Source organism: Somniosus microcephalus, chromosome 3 (assembly GCF_052327205.1).
Source record: "Somniosus microcephalus isolate GS21.2 chromosome 3, FLI_Smic_1.0, whole genome shotgun sequence".
Taxonomy (NCBI): domain Eukaryota; kingdom Metazoa; phylum Chordata; class Chondrichthyes; order Squaliformes; family Somniosidae; genus Somniosus; species Somniosus microcephalus.
Genome location: NC_140989.1, coordinates 369,533,671 through 369,554,697, shown reverse-complemented (window position 1 = coordinate 369,554,697; position 21,027 = coordinate 369,533,671). Strand labels below are relative to the sequence as shown.

At 50.2% G+C, this 21,027-nt stretch overlaps 1 protein-coding gene across 2 annotated transcripts in view; it reads right to left on the bottom strand.

Moving 5' to 3' along the window:
• Positions 1-9,393: 9,393 nt before the first annotated feature.
• LOC147122430 (leucine-rich repeat and IQ domain-containing protein 3-like) overlaps positions 9,394-21,027 on the bottom strand; it is a 102,724-nt gene continuing 91,090 nt past the window's right edge. For both annotated transcript variants that reach the window (XM_085983584.1, XM_085983585.1), the window contains one exon: positions 9,394-9,829. In XM_085983584.1, coding sequence (XP_085839710.1) covers positions 9,583-9,829 — 247 coding nt within the window. In that variant the 3' untranslated portion in view covers positions 9,394-9,582. The remainder of the gene's footprint in view (positions 9,830-21,027) is intronic.

Sequence of the window (21,027 nt, the reverse complement as noted above, 5' to 3'; positions counted from 1 at the left end):
TCACTCCCTCCACCACCGGCGTACCATGGCTGCAGTGTGTACCATCTACAAGATGCACTGCAGCAACTCACCAAGACTTCTTCGGCAGCACCTCCCAAACCCGTGACCTCTTCCAGCTAGAAGGACAAGGGCAGCAGGTGCATGGGAACACCGCCACCTCCAAGTTCCCCTCCAAGTCACACACCATCCCGACTTGGAAATATATCGCCGATCCTTCATCGTCGCTGGGTCAAAATCCTGGAACTCCCTCCCTAACAGCACTGTGGGAGCACTTTCACCACACGGACTGCAGCGGTTAAAGAAGGTGGCTCACCACCACCTTCTCGAGGGCAATTAGGGATGGGCAATAAATGTTGGCCTTGCCAGTGATGCCCACATCCCATATACAAATTTTTAAAAACTTTAGATTCGAGCCATTCCACATGGACTGGAAGTGGAACCCAGTGTTTGGGGAAATTATTTCCCTTTTGTTTACGGTTCTGGTCTCAGTACATGGACAGTGTGAAATGTCACTTTAATCAGCAATAATTCCACATGGGGAAAACTCCTGCTCGGCCCAGCTTTCCCCTCAAAGACACTCAAAGAAGGTTGTTTTTGTGACTGGAAGCCTGTGTCCAGTGGTGTACCACAGGGACCGCTGCTGGGTCCTTTGCTGTTTGTAGTGTACATTAATGATTTAGATATGAATGTAGGAGGTATGATCAGTAAGTTCACAGATGACACGAAAATTGGCGGAGTGGTAAATAGCGAGGAGGGAAGCCTCAGGCTACAGGACGAAATAGACGGGTTGGTTAGATGGGCAGAACAGTGGCAAATGGAATTTAACCCTGAAAAGTGTGAGGTGATGCATTTTGGGAGGACTAACAAGGCAAGGGAATACACAATGAATGGTCGGACCCTAGGAAGGACAGAGGATCAGTGGGACCTTGGTGTGCATGCACACAGATCCCTGAAGGCAGCAGGACAGGTAGATAAGGTGATTAAAAAGGCATATGGGATACTTGCCTTCATTAGCCGAGGCATAGAATATAAGAGCAGGGAGGTTATGATGGAGCTGTACAAAACGCTGGTTAGGCCACAGCTGGAATAGTGTGTGCAGTTCTGGTCGCCACACTATAGGAAGGATGTGATTGCATTGGAGAGGGTGCAGAGGAGATTCACCAGGATGTTACCTGGGCTGGAGTGCTTCAGCTATGAAGAGAGACTGGACAGGCTGGGGTTGTTTTCCTTAGAGCAGAGAAGGCTGAGGGGGGACCTGATTGAGGTGTACAAAATTATGAGGGGCATAGATAGGGTAGATAGAAAGGAACTTTTTCCCTTAGTAGAGGGGTCAATAACCAGGGGGCAGGAGGTTTAGAGGGGATTTGAGGAAAAGCTTTTTCACCCAGAGGGTGGTTGGAATCTGGAACTCACTGCCTGAAAGGGTGGTAGAGGCAGGAACCCTCACAACATGCAAGAAGCATTTAGATGAGCACTTGAAACGCCATAGCATACAAGGCTACGGACCAAGTGCTGGAAAATGGGATTAGAATAGACAGGGCTTGATGGCCGGCACGGACACGATGGGCCGAAGGGCCTCTTTCTGTGCTGTATAACTCTATGACTCTATGACGCTGTAAATAAACAGGAACATTAGGAGCAGGAAGAAGCCATTCAGCCCCTCCAGCCATTCAGAGCTATAAAAAGGGAATATGAAAGGAAACTTGTAAGGGATATCAAAATCAACACAACTTTTTACAATTATATTGGGAAAAAGAGGGTGTCAGGAGCAATGTTGACCCCTTAATATTATCAATGATAATAAGGAAATGGACGTATTGAATAATTACTTTGCGTCAGTATTTACAGTAAAGGAAGAGGATTGTATGCCGGAAATCCCAAGGAAACTAAATCAGGGACAGGGACTCAGTAAAATAAACGTAAGTAAAATAACAGTAATGAAGAGAATAATGGCACTAATCAGTGACAAATCCCCAGGACCAGATGGTTTCCATCCCTGGGTTTTAAAGGAAGTGGGTGGGCACATTGCAGATGCCCGAACTATAATTTTCCAAAGTTCTCTCGATTCAGGAACCGTTCCTTTAGATTGGAAAGTTGTGCATGTCACTCCGCTATTTAAGAACGGCGAGAGAGGGAAACCAGGGAATTATAGACCAGTTAGCCTAACATCTATTGTGGGGAAATTGCTGGAGTCTATAATTAAGGATAGGGTGACTGAACACCTTGAAAATGTTCAGTCGATCAGAGCCAGCATGGATTTGTGAAAGGCAGGTCATGCCTGACAAACCTGATTGAATTTTTTGAAGGGGTGACTAAAGTAGTGGACAGGGGAATGTCTATGGATATTTATATGGACTTCCAGAAGGCATTTGATAAAGTCCCACAGAAGAGACTGTTAACTAAGGTAGAAGCCCACAGAATTGAGGGTAAATTATTGACCTGGTTAGGAAATTGGCTGAGCGGCAGGAGACAGGCAGTAGGGATAATGGGTAGGTACTCTAATTGGCAGGAGGTGACTAGTTGTGTCCTGCAGGGATCTGTGTTGGGGCCTCAACTATTTACTGTATTAATGACTTAGATGATGGCATAGAAAGTCATATATGCAAATTTGCCTATGACACAAAGACAGGCGGCATTGTAGGCAGTGTAGATGGAAGCATAAAATTACAAAGGGATAGCGACAGATTAAGTGAATGGGCAAAACTGTGGCAAATAGATTTCAATGTAGGCAAATGTGATGTCATCTACTTTGGATCTAAAAAGGATAGAACCGGGTACTTTCTAAATGATGAAAGGCTAAAAACAGTGGAGGTCCAAAGAGACTTGAGGGTCCAAGTACATTGAACATTAAAATGTCATGAACAGGTACAGAAAATAATCAAAAAGGCCAATGGAATGCTGGCCTTTATATCTGGAGGACTAGAACACAAGGGGGTAGAAGTTATGCTGCAGCTGTACAAAACCCTGGTCAGACCACACCTGGAGCACTGGGAGCAGTCCTGGGCACCACAACTTAGGAAGGATATACTGACCTTGGAGGGAGTGCAGCGTAGGTTTACCAGAATGATACCCGGACTTCAAGGGTTATGAAGAAAGATTACACAAATTAGGGTTGTATTTAGAAGGTTAAGGGGTGATTTGATCGAAGTTTTCAAGATATTAAGGGGAACAGATAGGATATATAGAGAGAAACTATTTCTGCTGGTTGGGGATTCTAGCACTAAGGGAAAAAGTCTAAAAATTGGAGCCAGACATTTCAGGAGTGAAATTAGGAAACGCTTCTACGCACAAAGGGTGGTAGAAATTTGGAACTCTCTTCCACAAACAACAATTGATGCTAGATCAATTGTTAATTTTAAATCCGAGATTGATAACATTTTGTTAACCAAAGGATATGGGCCAAAGACCCATATGGAGTGAGGTCGCAGCTCAGCCATGATCTCATTGAATGGTGGAGCAGACTCGAGGGGTTGAATGGCCTCCTCCTATTTCTATGTTCCTACGATCCTAATTAGATAGTGGCTGATCTTTACCTGAAATCCATTAACTGCCTTTGCTTCATATCTGAGGGAGGGGCCTGTTAATTCTGATCATTGAGGGAGGGGCCTGTTAATTCTGATCATTGAGGGAGGGGTCTGTTAATACTGATCATTGAGGGAGGGGCCTGTTAATACTGATCATTGAGGGAGGGGCCTGTTAATACTGATCATTGAGGGAGGGGCCTGTTAATACTGATCATTGAGGGAGGGGCCTGTTAATACTGATCATTGAGGGAGGGGCCTGTTAATACTGATCATTGAGGGAGGGGCCTGTTAATACTGATCATTGAGGGAGGGGCCTGTTAATACTGATCATTGAGGGAGGGGCCTGTTAATACTGATCATTGAGGGAGGGGCCTGTTAATACTGATCATTGTGGGAGGGGCCTGTTAATACTGGTCATTGAGGGAGGGGCCTGTTAATACTGATCATTGTGGGAGGGGTCTGTTAATACTGATCATTGAGGGAGGGGCCTGTTAATACTGATCATTGTGGGAGGGGCCTGTTAATACTGATCATTGAGGGAGGGGCCTCTTAATACTGATCATTGAGGGAGGGGCCTCTTAATACTGATCATTGAGGGAGGGCCTGTTAATACTGATCATTGAGGGAGGGGCCTGTTAATACTGATCATTGTGGGAGGGGCCTGTTAATACTGATCATTGTGGGAGGGGCCTGTTAATACTGATCATTGAGGGAGGGGCCTGTTAATACTGATCATTGTGGGAGGGGCCTGTTAATACTGATCATTGAGGGAGGGGCCTGTTAATACTGATCATTGAGGGAGGGGCCTGTTAATACTGATCATTGAGGGAGGGGCCTGTTAATACTGATCATTGAGGGAGGGGCCTGTTAATACTGATCATTGAGGGAGGGGCCTCAATACTGATCATTGAGGGAGGGCCTGTTAATACTGATCATTGAGGGAGGGGCCTGTTAATACTGATCATTGTGGGAGGGGCCTGTTAATACTGATCATTGAGGGAGGGGCCTGTTAATACTGATCATTGTGGGAGGGGCCTGTTAATACTGATCATTGAGGGAGGGGCCTGTTAATACTGATCATTGAGGGAGGGGCCTGTTAATACTGATCATTGAGGGAGGGGCCTGTTAATACTGATCATTGTGGGAGGGGCCTGTTAATACTGATCATTGAGGGAGGGGCCTGTTAATACTGATCATTGAGTGAGGGGCCTGTTAATACTTTGGGCAGAGCTGGGCGCCCATGCTTCCTAGCCTAGAAGTGGGCAGATCCATTAACTCATTTGTGGACCCAACCGTGTCTGATGGCCAAAGTCTCAGCTTCCACTGCAGCACAAGCAGAAGCCACCCAACGTCTGAGTGCTGCAATCGAAGCTCAGACTGAAGTCATGCAAGCACAGACTGCTGCCATCATGGCTGGATTTACGAGTGTTGAAAGGGGATTGCAGGGGGTCACAGCAGTCTAGCAGTCTGTACTCCAGCAGATTACTAGGAATGCTGAGGCGCTACCCCTTTGGAGTGGCAGTGGCTCTGTGGAGGATGACAGCATTCATCCTCCCACCATTACCACTCCGCCAGTTGCCTTGTCAGCCAGCCTGACCAGACTGCTGCCACCCATGCCGAGGTGGTGCAGTCTGAACCGGGCCTACTAGGGCTAAAGCTCCTCGAGGTCACCCAGCAAGGCCATCTGCAGTCTCCCTCATTGAAAGTCAGCAGCCTTCCACCAGCTATGCTGCAGCCACTGGGGTAGCACTGCGTAGCAGCACCAAGATAGGCAAAGGCACACGCATGACAGTCACTAAGGGAATGCACAAGGGTGATTAGTTGAACTTTTGATGTCTGGATAAAGTTTGATTGAAAAGTTTTCTTTGTGGTGGCTTTTATTTGAGCATTGTGGCCAAGAGGATGGTCAATAACAGGGTAGGTAAAGTGTGCGACTAATGTTGAATGGGGAAGTTGGGTTGCGTTCACTTGTACCACAGGCAGATATTTCCATCCCGATTAGCCCAGCCAGAAAGTGGCTGGCTAGGTTACCTCCTTCCTTCCGCTTCCTCTTCTTCTGCCTCCTCCTCCTCCTCCTCCTCATGCTCCTGAGCTGGTGGCCGTATCCCTAGTGGCAAGGGCTGTGCCCTCATGATGGGCAGGCTGTAGAGGATACAGCAGACTATGATGAATCGGGACACACACTCTGGTGAGTACTGTAGGGCTCCTCCAGAGCGATCCAGGCAGCGGAAGCATTGTTTAAGGACGCCAATGGTCTGCTCTTTGATGTTTCATGTGGCAGCATGGTTCTCGTTGTACGCATGCTGCCCACATGTGGTTGTGTTGCGGAGGGGAGTCACGAGACAGGTGGTCAAGGGATAGCCTTTATCACCAAGTAGCCACCCTCTGGTTTGTCTTGATGACTCAAAGACTGAGGGAATAGTGGACTGGCGTAGAATAAAAGCATCATAACTGCTGCCAGAATACCAGACAGTCACCATCATGATATGCTGAACATGCTCGCACACCAATTGCACATTCAGTAAGTGGTAATCTGTGCAGTTGCGGTGCAACTCCGCATTTATATACAGTGCCCGCAAAGCTACGTGTGTGCAGTTGATGGCGCCCTGCACCATGGGAAGTCCGCTATCCTGGCAAAGCCACGTGCACGCTCCGCCGGCTTCTCTCTGGTCAGAGAGAAGACAATGAAGTCCCCTCTCCTAGCATAAAGAGCAAGTGTCACCTCTCTTATGCAGCAGTGGACAACGAACTGTGGGATGTTACAGATGTCGCCTGCTTCAGCCTGGAAGGATCGCAACGCGAGGAAATTCAGGGTCACGGTCACCTTCACAGCCGCTGGCAGCGCTGTCCTTGCCCTGGAATGAGGCTGCAGGTCTGGCTGCAAGAGTTGGCAGAGTTCCATGAGCACCTCCTTCGTAAATCCCAGACGTCTCATGCACTGTTCCTGGCTCAGGCTGAGGTAAGAGAATTGCTCGCGGAAAACCCTCGGTGGGTAAGGCCTCCTGCCGAGAGCCCTTCTCCCCCTCCTCCTCCTCCCCCCCTCGGCCTGTGGCTTGTCCTCTTCTTTGCTGCCTCTGCTCCATCTCCCTGTCATGCTGCAGGTCAAGGGGGAGGACAACTCGAGCACCCATGACTGGGAACAAGTGATCTGACCAGAACCCTTGAATTCAGAAGCAAGGCCTTCTCCAATTGCAGCACCATTCCTTGTCATCTGACCAACTTTAAACAACTCTAGAAAGCTGCAAACAGTTCCACAAACTCACACAGAGTCAGTAGAAATCAAAAAGCAAGTTACCTGAAAGTTGTTAATGATCCCTTTAAATATCACTGGTTGGGGAGGGGTCCTTCCTGCTGCTGAACACATGTTTAGCTGTGCGAGGTTAGGAGAGGGAGTTAGGTCCAGTGATGACGACGAAAATGGCAGCGCTGGCGTCAAATCAGCGTTGCACGCAGATTGACGTCACGATCTGCCTACTTACCATACTTCCAGGGCACGCGCCTAACGGCCACCCTAACCAAGATGGCGTCCAGCACAGCCCGCAACAAAAGTGCGCGCATGCTGCTCGAACACCATTTTGGTCCCAATTCGACACCCGTAGCGTCGAAACAACCGAATTTCTCGGCCGGTGTGTATTTCCAGCATTTTCTGTTCTTATTTCAGATTTTCAGCAGCCGCAGTATTTTGCTTTTGTTGAGATGATTCAGGCGCTGGTCTGAGGGACCAGACTGGAGTGAATCATTCCCTTTTACCCGGCGCGTACAACTACAAGAGCTGACACTGAGACACACACAGGCTGTACAGTCCCAGACTGGAGTGAATCGTTCCCTTTTACCCAGCGCGTACAACTACAAGAGCTGACACTGAGACACACACAGGCTGTACAGTCCCAGACTGGAGTGAATCATTCCCTTTTACCCGGCGCGTACAACTACAAGAGCTGACACTGAGACACACACGGGCCGTACAGTCCCAGACTGGAGTGAATCATTCCCTTTTACCCGGCGCGTACAACTACAAGAGCTGACACTGAGACACACACAGGCTGTACAGTCCCAGACTGGAGTGAATCGTTCCCTTTTACCCGGCGCGTACAACTACAAGAGCTGACACTGAGACACACACAGGCTGTACAGTCCCAGACTGGAGGGAATCATTCCCTTTTACCCGGCGCGTACAACTACAAGAACTGACACTGAGACACACACAGGCTGTACAGTCCCAGACTGGAGTGAATCATTCCCTTTTACCCGGCGCGTACAACTACAAGAGCTGACACTGAGACACACACGGGCCGTACAGTCCCAGACTGGAGTGAATCGTTCCCTTTTACCCGGCGCGTACAACTACAAGAGCTGACACTGAGACACACACAGGCCGTACAGTCCCAGACTGGAGTGAATCGTTCCCTTTTACCCGGCGCGTACAACTACAAGAGCTGACACTGAGACACACACGGGCCGTACAGTCCCAGACTGGAGTGAATCGTTCCCTTTTACCCGGCGCGTACAACTACAAGAGCTGACACTGAGACACACACAGGCTGTAGAGTCCCAGACTGGAGTGAATCGTTCCCTTTTACCCGGCGCGTACAACTACAACAGCTGACACTGAGACACACACAGGCCGTACAGTCCCAGACTGGAGTGAATCATTCCCTTTTACCCGGCGCGTACAACTACAAGAGCTGACACTGAGACACACACGGGCCGTACAGTCCCAGACTGGAGTGAATCATTCCCTTTTACCCGGCGCGTACAACTACAAGAGCTGACACTGAGACACACACAGGCCGTACAGTCCCAGACTGGAGTGAATCGTTCCCTTTTACCCGGCGCGTACAACTACAAGAGCTGACACTGAGACACACACGGGCCGTAGAGTCCCAGACTGGAGTGAATCATTCCCTTTTACCCGGCGCGTACAACTACAAGAGCTGACACTGAGACACACACAGGCCGTAGAGTCCCAGACTGGAGTGAATCGTTCCCTTTTACCTGGCGCGTACAACTACAAGAGCTGACACTGAGACACACACAGGCCGTAGAGTCCCAGACTGGAGTGAATCATTCCCTGTTACCCGGCGCGTACAACTACAAGAGCTGACACTGAGACACACACAGGCCGTACAGTCCCAGACTGGAGTGAATCGTTCCCTTTTACCCGGCGCGTACAACTACAAGAGCTGACACTGAGACACACACAGGCTGTACAGTCCCAGACTGGAGTGAATCGTTCCCTTTTACCCGGCGCGTACAACTACAAGAGCTGACACTGAGACACACACGGGCCGTAGAGTCCCAGACTGGAGTGAATCATTCCCTTTTACCCAACGCGTACAACTACAAGAGCTGACACTGAGACACACACAGACCGTACAGTCCCAGACTGGAGTGAATCGTTCCCTTTTACCCGGCGCGTACAACTACAAGAGCTGACACTGAGACACACACAGGCTGTACAGTCCCAGACTGGAGTGAATCATTCCCTTTTACCCGGCGCGTACAACTACAAGAGCTGACACTGAGACACACACAGGCTGTACAGTCCCAGACTGGAGTGAATCGTTCCCTTTTACCCGGCGCGTACAACTGCAAGAGCTGACACTGAGACACACACAGGCCGTAGAGTCCCAGACTGGAGTGAATCGTTCCCTTTTACCCGGCGCGTACAACTACAAGAGCTGACACTGAGACACACACAGGCCGTAGAGTCCCAGACTGAAGTGAATCGTTCCCTTTTACCCGCTGTGTACTGGACCGTGTGTATTAGCTCCTGTACTTGAGACACACATGGGCCAAACAGTCCTAGACAGTAGAGCCAGAATGGGACTTGTGGATAACTGTTAGAATCTGTCACTTTGTTTCTATACAAACTTTGCAAAACCTCTGGCTTTGAAATATAGCCTGTAATCACTGGTGCTTTAAATAATTACTAATTCGTACAATACAGTGACAGGTGGGGGCTATTATACACTAAAATAATTAGACCATTCTTAGGCAAATTGCCACCGCACTTGCGACCGACTGTGTCTGGGGGACTGATGAGACCGCATGGCTGTCATATTTCTGGAGCAGATGCCTCGGATTGGGTCAATGTGGGCTGAGGGGAAATGCCTGGCAATTTGTATAGGTAGGAGGCGCTCTGTTCAGCTGCCGCTGCGTCAGTGGTTTCTGCGGAGTGCTGGTGTGCCTTCTGGGCTGCCACCCTGGATCTGGCGTGCAGCAATCTGTCTTTCGACGCTTCCGAGAGAATAGTGTTAGCGGCTGTCCTTGCGGCATTGTTCTCCACTTGCATGACCAATTGCCTTGAGGGGGAGAAAAAGGAGATTGCCCCTCGAGTCAAATGCAGCATTCACTTTAACTGAGGTCAGCATTAATGCACTTCACTCTGCCCATTAACTTATGCTCATTAATGTCCCTCTGTTTATAATTATTCCTCTGTTTTAATTATAAATTATAAAAAGCAACACAAAATCCTGTGACCGTCTGTTTCCAATGAACATTAAAGAGGGAGTGGGGGAATTGATCGATGTTACTTCCGTATTCCAGTCGTAGAACAGGAGCAACGAGAAACAATTTTAGGGTGGTACTTTCCCCACACGATCCTTCTCCCACCCCTCTTCATCTCAACCTATCGGCATATCCTTCTATTGCTTTCTCCCACATGTGCCTATCTAGTTTCCTCTTAAATGCATCGATGCTAGTCATCTCAACCACTCCCTGTGGTAGCGAGTTCCACATTCTCACCACTCTCTGGGTAAAGAAGTTTCTCCTGAATTAACGATGGGATTTATTAGTGACTATCTTATATTTATGGCCCCTAGTTCTGGTCTCCCCCACAAGTGGAAACATCTTCTCTACGTCTACCCTATCAAACCCTGTCATAATCTTAATGACCTCGATCAGATCACCCCTCAACCTTCTCTTTTCCTGCCTGTTCAGTTTTTTCTGATCATTATAACCTCTCAGTTCTGGTACTATCCCAGTAAATCTTTTTTGCACCTTCTCCAGTGCCTCTGTATCCTTTTTGTAATATGGAGACCAGAACTGTGCTCAATATATGGCGACCAGAACTGTGCTCGGTATATGGAAACCAGAACTGTGCTCGGTATATGGAGACCAGAACTGTGCTCGGTATATGGAGACGAGCACAGTGCTCGGTATATGGCGACCAGCACTGTGCTCGGTCTATGGCGACCAGAACTGTGCTCGGTATATGGAGACCAGAACTGTGCTCGGTATATGGAGACCAGAACTGTGCTCGGTATATGGAGACCAGAACTGTGCTCGGTATATGGAGACCAGAACTGTGCTCGGTCCATGGCGACCAGAACTGTGCTCGGTATATGGCGACCAGCACTGTGCTCGGTCCATGGCGACCAGAACTGTGCTCGGTATATGGAGACCAGAACTGTGCTCGGTATATGACGACCAGAACTGTGCTCGGTATATGGAGACCAGAACTGTGCTCGGTATATGGAGACCAGAACTGTGCTCGGTATATGGAGACCAGAACTGTGCTCGGTATATGGAGACCAGAACTGTGCTCGGTATATGGAGACCAGAACTGTGCCAGGTATATGGAGACCAGAACTGTGCCAGGTATATGGAGACCAGAACTGTGCTCAGTATATGGCGACCAGAGCTGTGCTCAGTATATGGCGACCAGAACTGTGCTCAGTATATGGCGACCAGAACTGTGCTCAGTATATGGAGACCAGAACTGTGCTCAGTATATGGCGACCAGAACTGTGCTCGGTATATGGCGACCAGCACTGTGCTCGGTATATGGAGACCAGAACTGTGCTCAGTATATGGCGACCAGAACTGTGCTCAGTATATGGCGACCAGCACTGTGCTCAGTATATGGCGACCAGCACTGTGCTCAGTATATGGCGACCAGCACTGTGCTCGGTATATGGAGACCAGAGCTGTGCTCAGTATATGGAGACCAGCACTGTGCTCAGTATATGGCGACCAGAACTGTGCTCGGTATATGGCGACCAGCACTGTGCTCCGTATATGGCGACCAGCACTGTGCTCAGTATATGGCGACCAGCACTGTGCTCAGTATATGGAGACCAGCACTGTGCTCAGTATATGGAGACCAGCACTGTGCTCAGTATATGGAGACCAGAACTGTGCTCAGTATATGGAGACCAGAACTGTGCTCAGTATATGGCGACCTGAACTGTGCTCGGTATATGGAGACCAGAACTGTGCTCGGTATATGGCGACCAGAACTGTGCTCGGTATATGGAGACCAGAACTGTGCTCGGTATATGGAGACCAGAACTGTGCTCAGTATATGGAGACCAGAACTGTGCTCAGTATATGGCAACCAGCACTGTGCTTAGTATATGGAGGCCAGCACTGTGCTCAGTATATGGCGACCAGCACTGTGCTCAATATATGGCGACCTGCACTGTGCTCGGTATATGGAGACCAGAACTGTGCACAGTATATGGCGACCAGAACTGTGCTCGGTATATGGAGACCAGCACTGTGCTCGGTATATGGAGACCAGAACTGTGCTCGGTATATGGCGACCAGCACTGTGCTCAGTATATGGCGACCAGCACTGTGCTCAGTATATGGCGACCAGCACTGTGCTTAGTATATGGAGGCCAGCACTGTGCTCAGTATATGGCGACCAGCACTGTGCTCAATATATGGCGACCTGCACTGTGCTCGGTATATGGAGACCAGCACTGTGCTCAGTATATGGCGACCAGCACTGTGCTTAGTATATGGAGGCCAGCACTGTGCTCAATATATGGCGACCTGCACTGTGCTCGGTATATGGAGACCAGCACTGTGCTCAGTATATGGCGACCAGAACTGTGCTCGGTATATGGAGACCAGCACTGTGCTCGGTATATGGAGACCAGAACTGTGCTTGGTATATGGCGACCAGAACTGTGCTGAGTATATGGCGACCAGCACTGTGCTCAGTATATGGCGACCAGCACTGTGCTCAGTATATGGCGACCAGCACTGTGCTCAGTATATGGAGACCAGAACTGTGCTCAGTATATGGAGACCAGAACTGTGCTCAGTATATGGCAACCTGAACTGTGCTCAGTATATGGAGACCAGAACTGTGTTCGGTATATGGCGACCAGAACTGTGCTCGGTATATGGAGACCAGGACTGTGCTCGGTATATGGCGACCAGAACTGTGCTCGGTATATGGCGACCAGCACTGTGCTCAGTATATGGAGACCAGCACTGTGCTCAGTATATGGCGACCAGCACTGTGCTCGGTATATAGCGACCAGAACTGTGCTCAGTATATGGCGACCAGCACTGTGCTCAGTATATGGAGACCAGCACTGTGCTCAGTATATGGCGACCAGCACTGTGCTCAGTATATGGTGACCAGCACGGTGCTCAGTATATGGCGACCAGCACTGTGCTCAGTATATGGCGACCAGCACTGTGCTCAGTATATGGCGACCAGCACTGTGCTCAGTATATGGCGACCAGCACCGTGCTCAGTATATGGCGACCAGCACTGTGCTCAGTATATGGAGACCAGCACTGTGCTCAGTATATGGAGACCAGAACTGTGCTCAGTATATGGAGACCAGAACTGTGCTCAGTATATGGCGACCAGCACTGTGCTCAATATATGGAGACCAGAACTGTGCTCAGTATATGGTGACCAGAACTGTGCTCGGTATATGGCGACCAGAACTGTGCTCAGTATATGGCGATCAGAACTGTGCTCAGTATATGGCGACCAGAACTGTGCTCGGTATATGGAGACCAGCACTGTGCTCAGTATATGGCGACCAGCACTGTGCTCGGTACATGGCGACCAGCACTGTGCTCGGTATATGGCGACCAGAACTGTGCTCAGTATATGGCGACCAGCACGGTGCTCAGTATATGGCGACCAGAACTGTGCTCAGTATATGGAGACCAGAACTGTGCTCGGTATATGGAGACCAGAACTGTGCTCGGTATATGGAGACCAGCACTGTGCTCAGTATATGGCGACCAGCACTGTGCTCAGTACATGGCGACCAGCACTGTGCTCGGTATATGGCGACCAGAACTGTGCTCAATATATGGAGACCAGCACTGTGCTCAGTATATGGTGACCAGCACTGTGCTCAGTATATGGCGACCAGAACTGTGCTCAGTATATGGCTACCAGAACTGTGCTCAGTATATGGCGACCAGAACTGTGCTCAGTATATGGCGACCTGCACTGTGCTCAGTATATGGCGACCTGCACTGTGCTCAGTATATGGAGACCAGAACTGTGCTCAGTATATGGCGACCAGCACTGTGCTCAGTATATGGAGACCAGAACTGTGCTCAGTATATGGCGACCGGCACTGTGCTCGGTATATGGCGACCAGCACTGTGCTCAGTATATGGCGACCAGCACTGTGCTCAGTATATGGCGACCAGCACTGTGCTCAGTATATGGCGACCAGCACTGTGCTCGGTATATGGCGACCAGAACTGTGCTCAGTATATGGCGACCAGAACTGTGCTCAGTATATGGAGACCAGAACTGTGCTCAGTATATGGCGACCTGAACTGTGCTCAGTATATGGCGAGCAGAAGTGTGCTCGGTATATGGAGACCAGCACTGTGCTCAGTATATGGCGACCAGAACTGTGCTCGGTATATGGAGACCAGCACTGTGCTCAGTATATGGTGACCAGAACTGTGCTCAGTATATGGAGACCAGAACTGTGCTCAGTATATGGCGACCTGAACTGTGCTCAGTATATGGCGACCAGAACTGTGCTCGGTATATGGAGACCAGAACTGTGCTCAGTATATGGCGACCAGCACTCTGCTCAGTATATGGAGACCAGAGCTGTGCTCAGTATATGGAGACCAGCACTGTGCTCAGTATATGGCGACCAGCACTGTGCTTAGTATATGGCGACCAGAACTGTGCTCGGTATATGGAGACCAGAACTGTGCTCAGTATATGGCGACCAGCACTGTGCTCAGTATATGGAGACCAGAGCTGTGCTCAGTATATGGAGACCAGAACTGTGCTCAGTATATGGCGACCAGCACTGTGCTTAGTATATGGAGGCCAGCACTGTGCTCGGTATATGGAGACCAGAACTGTGCTCGGTATATGGCGACCAGAACTGTGCTCGGTATATGGCGACCAGCACTGTGCTCCGTATATGGCGACCAGCACTGTGCTCAGTATATGGCGACCAGCACTGTGCTCAGTATATGGAGACCAGCACTGTGCTCAGTATATGGAGACCAGCACTGTGCTCAGTATATGGCGACCTGAACTGTGCTCAGTATATGGCGACCTGAACTGTGCTCAGTATATGGCGACCAGAACTGTGCTCGGTATATGGAGACCAGAACTGTGCTCAGTATATGGCGACCAGCACTGTGCTCAGTATATGGAGACCAGAGCTGTGCTCAGTATATGGAGACCAGCACTGTGCTCAGTATTTGGCGACCAGCACTGTGCTCAGTATATGGCGACCAGAACTGTGCTCGGTATATGGAGACCAGAACTGTGCTCAGTATATGGCGACCAGCACTGTGCTCAGTATATGGAGACCAGAGCTGTGCTCAGTATATGGAGACCAGAACTGTGCTCAGTATATGGCGACCAGCACTGTGCTTAGTATATGGAGGCCAGCACTGTGCTCGGTATATGGAGACCAGAACTGTGCTCAGTATATGGTGACCAGCACTGTGCTCAGTATATGGAGACCAGAGCTGTGCTCAGTATATGGAGACCAGAACTGTGCTCAGTATATGGCGACCAGCACTGTGCTTAGTATATGGAGGCCAGCACTGTGCTCGGTATATGGAGACCAGAACTGTGCTCGGTATATGGCGACCAGAACTGTGCTCGGTATATGGCGACCAGCACTGTGCTCCGTATATGGCGACCAGCACTGTGCTCAGTATATGGCGACCAGCACTGTGCTCAGTATATGGAGACCAGAACTGTGCTCAGTATATGGCGACCGGCACTGTGCTCGGTATATGGCGACCAGCACTGTGCTCAGTATATGGCGACCAGCACTGTGCTCAGTATATGGCGACCAGCACTGTGCTCAGTATATGGCGACCAGCACTGTGCTCGGTATATGGCGACCAGAACTGTGCTCAGTATATGGCGACCAGAACTGTGCTCAGTATATGGAGACCAGAACTGTGCTCAGTATATGGCGACCTGAACTGTGCTCAGTATATGGCGACCAGAACTGTGCTCGGTATATGGAGACCAGCACTGTGCTCAGTATATGGCGACCAGAACTGTGCTCGGTATATGGAGACCAGCACTGTGCTCAGTATATGGCGACCAGAACTGTGCTCAGTATATGGAGACCAGAACTGTGCTCAGTATATGGCGACCTGAACTGTGCTCAGTATATGGCGACCAGAACTGTGCTCGGTATATGGAGACCAGAACTGTGCTCAGTATATGGCGACCAGCACTGTGCTCAGTATATGGAGACCAGAGCTGTGCTCAGTATATGGAGACCAGCACTGTGCTCAGTATATGGCGACCAGCACTGTGCTTAGTATATGGCGACCAGAACTGTGCTCGGTATATGGAGACCAGAACTGTGCTCAGTATATGGCGACCAGCACTGTGCTCAGTATATGGAGACCAGAGCTGTGCTCAGTATATGGAGACCAGAACTGTGCTCAGTATATGGCGACCAGCACTGTGCTTAGTATATGGAGGCCAGCACTGTGCTCGGTATATGGAGACCAGAACTGTGCTCGGTATATGGCGACCAGAACTGTGCTCGGTATATGGCGACCAGCACTGTGCTCCGTATATGGCGACCAGCACTGTGCTCAGTATATGGCGACCAGCACTGTGCTCAGTATATGGAGACCAGCACTGTGCTCAGTATATGGAGACCAGCACTGTGCTCAGTATATGGCGACCTGAACTGTGCTCAGTATATGGCGACCTGAACTGTGCTCGGTATATGGAGACCAGAACTGTGCTCAGTATATGGCGACCAGCACTGTGCTCAGTATATGGAGACCAGAGCTGTGCTCAGTATATGGAGACCAGCACTGTGCTCAGTATATGGCGACCAGCACTGTGCTCAGTATATGGCGACCAGAACTGTGCTCGGTATATGGAGACCAGAACTGTGCTCAGTATATGGCGACCAGCACTGTGCTCAGTATATGGAGACCAGAGCTGTGCTCAGTATATGGAGACCAGAACTGTGCTCAGTATATGGCGACCAGCACTGTGCTTAGTATATGGAGGCCAGCACTGTGCTCGGTATATGGAGACCAGAACTGTGCTCGGTATATGGCGACCAGAACTGTGCTCGGTATATGGCGACCAGCACTGTGCTCCGTATATGGCGACCAGCACTGTGCTCAGTATATGGCGACCAGCACTGTGCTCAGTATATGGAGACCAGCACTGCTCAGTATATGGAGACCAGCACTGTGCTCAGTATATGGAGACCAGAACTGTGCTCAGTATATGGAGACCAGAACTGTGCTCAGTATATGGCGACCTGAACTGTGCTCGGTATATGGAGACCAGAACTGTGCTCGGTATATGGCGACCAGAACTGTGCTCGGTATATGGAGACCAGAACTGTGCTCGGTATATGGAGACCAGAACTGTGCTCAGTATATGGAGACCAGAACTGTGCTCAGTATATGGCAACCAGCACTGTGCTTAGTATATGGAGGCCAGCACTGTGCTCAGTATATGGCGACCAGCACTGTGCTCAATATATGGCGACCTGCACTGTGCTCGGTATATGGAGACCAGAACTGTGCTCAGTATATGGCGACCAGAACTGTGCTCGGTATATGGAGACCAGCACTGTGCTCGGTATATGGAGACCAGAACTGTGCTCGGTATATGGCGACCAGCACTGTGCTCAGTATATGGCGACCAGCACTGTGCTCAGTATATGGCGACCAGCACTGTGCTTAGTATATGGAGGCCAGCACTGTGCTCAGTATATGGCGACCAGCACTGTGCTCAATATATGGCGACCTGCACTGTGCTCGGTATATGGAGACCAGCACTGTGCTCAGTATATGGCGACCAGCACTGTGCTTAGTATATGGAGGCCAGCACTGTGCTCAATATATGGCGACCTGCACTGTGCTCGGTATATGGAGACCAGCACTGTGCTCAGTATATGGCGACCAGAACTGTGCTCGGTATATGGAGACCAGCACTGTGCTCGGTATATGGAGACCAGAACTGTGCTTGGTATATGGCGACCAGAACTGTGCTGAGTATATGGCGAACAGCACTGTGCTCAGTATATGGCGACCAGCACTGTGCTCAGTATATGGCGACCAGCACTGTGCTCAGTATATGGAGACCAGCACTGTGCTCAGTATATGGAGACCAGCACTGTGCTCAGTATATGGAGACCAGCACTGTGCTCAGTATATGGAGACCAGAACTGTGCTCAGTATATGGAGACCAGAACTGTGCTCAGTATATGGCAACCTGAACTGTGCTCAGTATATGGAGACCAGAACTGTGTTCGGTATATGGCGACCAGAACTGTGCTCGGTATATGGAGACCAGGACTGTGCTCGGTATATGGCGACCAGAACTGTGCTCGGTATATGGCGACCAGCACTGTGCTCAGTATATGGAGACCAGCACTGTGCTCAGTATATGGCGACCAGCACTGTGCTCGGTATATAGCGACCAGAACTGTGCTCAGTATATGGCGACCAGCACTGTGCTCAGTATATGGAGACCAGCACTGTGCTCAGTATATGGCGACCAGCACTGTGCTCAGTATATGGTGACCAGCACGGTGCTCAGTATATGGCGACCAGCACTGTGCTCGGTATATGGCGACCAGCACTGTGCTCAGTATATGGCGACCAGCACTGTGCTCAGTATATGGCGACCAGCACCGTGCTCAGTATATGGCGACCAGCACTGTGCTCAGTATATGGAGACCAGCACTGTGCTCAGTATATGGAGACCAGAACTGTGCTCAGTATATAGCGACCAGCACTGTGCTCAGTATATGGAGACCAGAACTGTGCTCAGTATATGGAGACCAGAACAGTGCTCAGTATATGGCGACCAGCACTGTGCTCAATATATGGAGACCAGAACTGTGCTCAGTATATGGCGAGCAGAACTGTGCTCGGTATATGGCGACCAGAACTGTGCTCAGTATATGGCGATCAGAACTGTGCTCAGTATATGGCGACCAGAACTGTGCTCGGTATATGGAGACCAGCACTGTGCTCAGTATATGGCGACCAGCACTGTGCTCGGTACATGGCGACCAGCACTGTGCTCGGTATATGGCGACCAGAACTGTGCTCAGTATATGGCGACCAGCACGGTGCTCAGTATATGGCGACCAGAACTGTGCTCAGTATATGGAGACCAGAACTGTGCTCGGTACATGGTGACCAGCACTGTGCTCGGTACATGGCGACCAGCACGGTGCTCAGTATATGGCGACCAGAACTGTGCTCAGTATATGGAGACCAGAACTGTGCTCGGTATATGGAGACCAGAACTGTGCTCGGTATATGGAGACCAGCACTGTGCTCAGTATATGGCGACCAGCACTGTGCTCAGTACATGGCGACCAGCACTGTGCTCGGTATATGGAGACCAGCACTGTGCTCAGTATATGGCGACCAGCACTGTGCTCGGTACATGGCGACCAGAACTGTGCTCGGTATATGGCGACCAGCACGGTGCTCAGTATATGGCGACCAGCACGGTGCTCAGTATATGGCGACCAGAACTGTGCTCAGTATATGGAGACCAGAACTGTGCTCGGTACATGGTGACCAGCACTGTGCTCGGTACATGGCGACCAGCACGGTGCTCAGTATATGGCGACCAGAACTGTGCTCAGTATATGGAGACCAGAACTGTGCTCGGTATATGGAGACCAGAACTGTGCTCGGTATATGGAGACCAGCACTGTGCTCAGTATATGGCGACCAGCACTGTGCTCAGTACATGGCGACCAGCACTGTGCTCGGTATATGGCGACCAGAACTGTGCTCAATATATGGAGACCAGCACTGTGCTCAGTATATGGTGACCAGCACTGTGCTCAGTATATGGCGACCAGAACTGTGCTCAGTATATGGCGACCAGAACTGTGCTCAGTATATGGCGACCAGAACTGTGCTCAGTATATGGCGACCTGCACTGTGCTCAGTATATGGCGACCTGCACTGTGCTCAGTATATGGAGACCAGAACTGTGCTCAGTATATGGCGACCAGCACTGTGCTCGGTATATGGAGACCAGAACTGTGCTCAGTATATGGCGACCGGCACTGTGCTCGGTATATGGCGACCAGCACTGTGCTCAGTATATGGCGACCAGCACTGTGCTCAGTATATGGCGACCAGCACTGTGCTCAGTATATGGCGACCAGCACTGTGCTCGGTATATGGCGACCAGAACTGTGCTCAGTATATGGCGACCAGAACTGTGCTCAGTATATGGAGACCAGAACTGTGCTCAGTATATGGCGACCTGAACTGTGCTCAGTATATGGCGACCAGAACTGTGCTCGGTATATGGAGACCAGCACTGTGCTCAGTATATGGCGACCAGAACTGTGCTCGGTATATGGAGACCAGCACTGTGCTCAGTATATGGTGACCAGAACTGTGCTCAGTATATGGAGACCAGAACTGTGCTCAGTATATGGCGACCTGAACTGTGCTCAGTATATGGCGACCAGAACTGTGCTCGGTATATGGAGACCAGAACTGTGCTCAGTATATGGCGACCAGCACTGTGCTCAGTATATGGAGACCAGAGCTGTGCTCAGTATATGGAGACCAGCACTGTGCTCGGTATATGGAGACCAGCACTGTGCTCGATATATGGCGACCAGCACTGTGCTCAGTATATGGCGACCAGCACTGTGCTCAGTATATGGTGACCAGCACGGTGCTCAGTATATGGCGACCAGCACTGTGCTCAGTATATGGCGACCAGCACTGTGCTCAGTATATGGCGACCAGCACTGTGCTCGGTATATGGAGACCAGCACCGTGCTCGGTATATGGCGACCAGCACTGTGCTCGGTATATGGAGACCAGAACTGTGCTCAGTATATGGAGACCAGAACTGTGCTCAGTATATAGCGACCAGCACTGTGCTCAGTATATGGAGACCAGAACTGTGCTCAGTATATGGAGACCAGAACTGTGCTCAGTATATGGCGACCAGCACTGTGCTCAATATATGGAGACCAGAACTGTGCTCAGTATATGGCGACCAGAACTGTGCTCGGTATATGGCGACCAGAACTGTGCTCAGTATATGGCGATCAGAACTGTGCTCAGTATATGGCGACCAGAACTGTGCTCGGTTTATGGAGACCAGCACTGTGCTCAGTATATGGCGACCAGCACTGTGCTCGGTACATGGCGACCAGCACTGTGCTCGGTATATGGCGACCAGAACTGTGCTCAGTATATGGCGACCAGCACGGTGCGCAGTATATGGCGACCAGAACTGTGC